Here is a 4,348-nt window from a genome sequence, read left to right on the forward strand (position 1 = left end):
CCCGGCTTCAGCCCGGGGCAGGGGCAGGGGAAGGGGAGGGGTGGTGCGGGCCGGGACGGGCGCGGGTTCCGTGGGGGCCGCGGTGCCGACCTGGCTCCTCCCCGCGCCCTCCCGATGCTCCAGGCCAGGGGACGTTCAACGCCACCGGAGTCCTCCTGAGCCGCAACGGCTCCGTGGTGTCTGCCAGCTTCGACGGCTGGGCCGCCGTCTCGGTGATCGCGCTCTCCAACATCCTCCACGCCTCCGCCAGCCTCCCGCCCGAGTACCAGAACCGCACGGAGGGGCTCCTGGGTGAGGGCGGCGCGGACCTGCCTCTGAGGCTCTGCGGAGCCGGAGCTCGGGCCCCCACGCCCGCGGGCCCGGGCAGCCCTGCTCGGCCTCCCTTTCTCCGCCTCCTTGGAGCAGAACCCTCGGGGCACGGAGCGGGCTGGGAGCGGAGGGGCTTCTCCAGCCTCCACCGAGGCACCCTTTCTGGTCACCTCCCGCTCTAAGGGAGCATCAGGGGTGGGCTCCGGGGAGTCGGGGGCGGGGGGCACAGCCATCCTTTCGCCCTTTCCTCTTGCCTCCCACATCCTCCCGCCCTCCTCCATGGCTGCCCGCGTTTCCTCCCACCCCTCCCGAAGGCAGACGGGCAGGGTGTGAGGGCCCGTCCTCCCGGCTCCCCTGGAGGCCTGACAGCAGGTGCAACGGCAGAGGCTGCCTCTTCCCACTGCGTTCACTGGATGCTCCCCAGGAACAGGACAGCTGTGTGCCCAGGGTGGCCAACCTCCCACTCTGACTGTCTCTCAGGAGTCTGGAATAACAATCCGGAGGACGACTTCAGGATGCCCAATGGCTCCACCATTCCCCCAGGGAGCTCTGAGGAGATGCTTTTCCACTACGGAATGACCTGTGAGTCTGGGCGGGGTCTTGGGGCAGAAGGGGCAGGTAAGGAGAGCCCGTATGTCTAGGTCGTCCCCCTCAGCCCTGAAGGAAGCAGACCTCCATCCTCCCTAAGGTCTGAGGAATCTATGCCCCCCCCCAGGACTGTCCCCTCCACCACCAGCCCACCTGCCTTTCTCTAGCTGGAGGAGAGAATGGGGTAGGTCAAGTGTCCTCTCTCACTGCAGCAGGCGTTTCCAGACTCAGAAGCTAGAAACCGCTGTCGCCCTGCACTCCCACCGCCCCGCTCCAAGCCACATAAAGTGAGGGGTAAGGGTGGACACAGAAGGAATAAGTCTGAGTGTCATGCCTGGTACCATCACACTCTGTGTGTTACAGGGCAGATCAACGGGACAGGCCTCCTTGGCAAGAGGAATGACCAGCTGCCTTCCAACTTCACCCCTGTTTTCTACTCACAACTGCAAAAAAACAGCTCCTGGGCTGAAGATTTGATCTCCAACTGTCATGGAGACAGCTCATGCATCTATGACACCCTGGCCCTGCGCAACGCAAGCATCGGATTTCACATGAGGGCCATCAGCAAAACCTACAAGCAGGTGAACGCCACCCTCAGTAAGTGGCCCAAGGCCCCGGGAGGCCTTTTCAGAGTTAGAAGCAGATGAGGAGCTGCCCTTCCCTGACCCTGCTTTACCCTGTGCATCTGCATTCACTGAGCAGATTCTTTTGCTCCTGTTATTCCTCTGGTCAGACCCTCCAGTGGCTTCCCCCGCTCTCTCCATCCTAGCAGTGGCCTTTGGCCCGGTTCGGCTTCTCAGAGCTCTTCTCCTAGTGCTGGATCCCTTCCCAGCTCCCTCCACTCCAGCCCCACAGGCTCCTCTGTGTTCCTCAAACACACCAGGCATGCGCGCTCAGCTCTCAGGCTTCACACGTGCTGTTCTCTCACCTAGAATGTTTTCCTTCCCTGGACAGCCACACGCTTGCCCCTCACCTCCTTTATGTCTTTATTCCAATGTCCCCTCCTCAGCGAGGGCTCTCTTGGCCACCCTGTCTAAAATGGCACATTCACCCACACTTCCTGTTTGCCTTCCCTGCTTTATTTTTTTCTCCTTAGCATTTATAATTACTCAACATATTTTATAATTTTCACAGGTATCTTTTTTATTATTCATTTGTGACTGTATCCTCACTACCCAGAGCAATGCCAGCCACTTAGCTCAATAAATATTTGTTAAATGACTGACTGAATGAATGCGTGAACCAACTATGAAATGGAAATGGCAGGGCTCCAAGAAACAGACCTGTGAAAAGGTTTCACTCCCTCTCTGTTTCTGGACAAATGCGATGTCTGTTTAGATGTGACCCTCCAGGTTTTTTTCTTTCTTTCCTTCTTTTTTTTTTTTTAAGACAGAGTTTCACTCTTGTCGCCCAGGCTGGAGTGCAGTGGCGTGATCTCGGCTCACCTCAACCTCTGCCTCCTGGGTTCAAGCGATTCTCCTGCTTCAGCCTCCTGAGTAGCTGGGATTACAGGTGCCCTTCACCATGCCTGACTAATTTTGCATTTTTAGTAGAGACAGGGTTTCACCATGTTGGTCAGGCTGGTCTTGAACTCCCGACCTCAGGTGATCTGCTGGCCTCAGCCTCCCAAAGTGCTGGGATTACAGGCGTGAGACACCATGCCCGGCACCCTTCAGGTTTTCAGCCCTTTGCCAAAGGTACAACTCTGTAATGGTCTAAACAAATCTGCTTTCTGTCACTTTTTGTCATACCCAGCATAGCACCATGTTCAGGAAAGAATCCGAAAGGAGCTCTTTTTGAGGAGGTTGGGGGAGAGAGAGAGAGAGGCTAAAGATTTGGCTAGGTGGGCAGTACAGTCCCAGCCTGCTGTGTGTCAGTCGAGAGCAGGTACGCAGAATAATTCCTTCTTCCAGAGGTGGGGCACAGTCCTGGGAATGCCTCACACATATTAGAGTTGAGAAAGAGAGGAGGCTGATACAGCAGGAGACTGCCCTCCCTTGGAACCCGCATCCCCTCTTTGTGTTTCAGATCAGTACCCACCCTCCATCAATGGTGGTCGTGTGGTTGAAGCCTACAAGGGGCAGACCACGCTGATTCAGTACACCAGCAACGCTGAGGATGCCACCTTCACGCTCGGAGACAACTGTACTGACTTTAAGCTCTTTGGTAAGAATGTTTGGCTGGGGAGAGTGTGGAGGTGGGTAGGGGATAAGGTCAGAGTCAAACTTTGGGAAATTTTGCATTGCTATACCCAGCAAAACTTGCCGTCACTCTTTCATTTGAATATCCAGGCCCGGCATTTCTGAGGAACGATACGTATAACTCAAATAGGTGCCTCCTAGTAAGTAGTAGTGACAGGCTTATGGTGATTTAGTCAGACAGCTAGAGTGAATCTGGGCACATAGAACTGATTCAAGGCCGGGCGCAATGGCTCACGCCTGTCATTCCAGCACTTTGGGAGGCCGAGGCGGGTGGATCATCTGAGGACAGGAGTTTAAGACCAGCCTGGCCAACACGGTGAAACCCCATTTCTACCAAAAAAACAAAAAAATAGCCAGGCATGGTGGGAGGTGCCTGTAATTCCAGCTCTTCAGGAGACTGAGGCAAAAGAATCGCTTGAACCCAGGAGGCAGATGTTGCAGTGAGCTGAGATCGCGTCACTGCACTCCAGCCTGGGCAATAGAGCGAGACTCCATCTCAAAAAACAACAACAACAACAACAACAACAAAACTGACTCAAAGATCATTTAATCTCAATCTGATCGTACGCAGCCATCTTTAATCATTATGCATTCACCAAATTATTAGAATAATCAAGTGCAACATTTAAAATGACCAATTTACAACATTTTTATATCTATTAAAGGAAGGATCTAATGTAGGACAAGATTTAAAGAAATATAAAAAATACTTTCATTTGGTACCTTTCTTCCTCTTTTTATGTCTGGTAACCGTGTTTACCTAGCTGTGTCTCTCCTTGTCTGGTTTCCTGGGCTAGGACCCAGTAAAGTACCATCGCTCGCTCCCCATAAAGGTGTTCGAGACCCTGAGCCCTGCATCCACGATCAGGGCCAAGGGGTCCCAGCACAAGCGATGCTGCTGTCTGTTGCCAGCACTAATTCTGCGGGTGGCTGTTCTTGGCTAAACCAAAGCCCCAGGGGGCATATCTGCATTTCTTTGCCTCTCTGCCTGATGTTCTTTCTCTCCGTGTGTCAGAAGGGACTGCTTTGCCCACATCCCTTTTGCCTCACATGCGTCCTCCCAGTTGTGAGACAATTTTGCCCCTCGTGCGTCCTTCCAGGTGCAAGACGATGGTGTTGGGAGATTTTATTCTCCGCGGGCTCCATCCCTGGAGGACGATGGTCTGGAAATTGTGTGTGTCTATTCTCTGTCACTTCCTTTCAATCTGCTGTTCTAGGGAGACTTTCCTATTTTCTTGAAAAATGTAAGT

At 53.8% G+C, this 4,348-nt stretch overlaps 1 protein-coding gene across 1 annotated transcript in view; it reads left to right on the forward strand.

Moving 5' to 3' along the window:
* LOC108524414 (mucin-4-like) overlaps positions 1–4,348 on the forward strand; it is a gene marked incomplete at its 5' end in the record, with an annotated part of 28,429 nt that overhangs the window by 14,413 nt on the left and 9,668 nt on the right. Inside the window, 4 exons of the mRNA XM_017865483.1 lie at positions 12–291; positions 790–891; positions 1,261–1,494; positions 2,926–3,063. Coding sequence (XP_017720972.1) covers positions 12–291; positions 790–891; positions 1,261–1,494; positions 2,926–3,063 — 754 coding nt within the window. The remainder of the gene's footprint in view (positions 1–11; positions 292–789; positions 892–1,260; positions 1,495–2,925; positions 3,064–4,348) is intronic.

This window comes from Rhinopithecus bieti, unplaced genomic scaffold (assembly GCF_001698545.2).
Source record: "Rhinopithecus bieti isolate Rb0 unplaced genomic scaffold, ASM169854v2 scaffold_83126, whole genome shotgun sequence".
Lineage (NCBI taxonomy): Eukaryota > Metazoa > Chordata > Mammalia > Primates > Cercopithecidae > Rhinopithecus > Rhinopithecus bieti.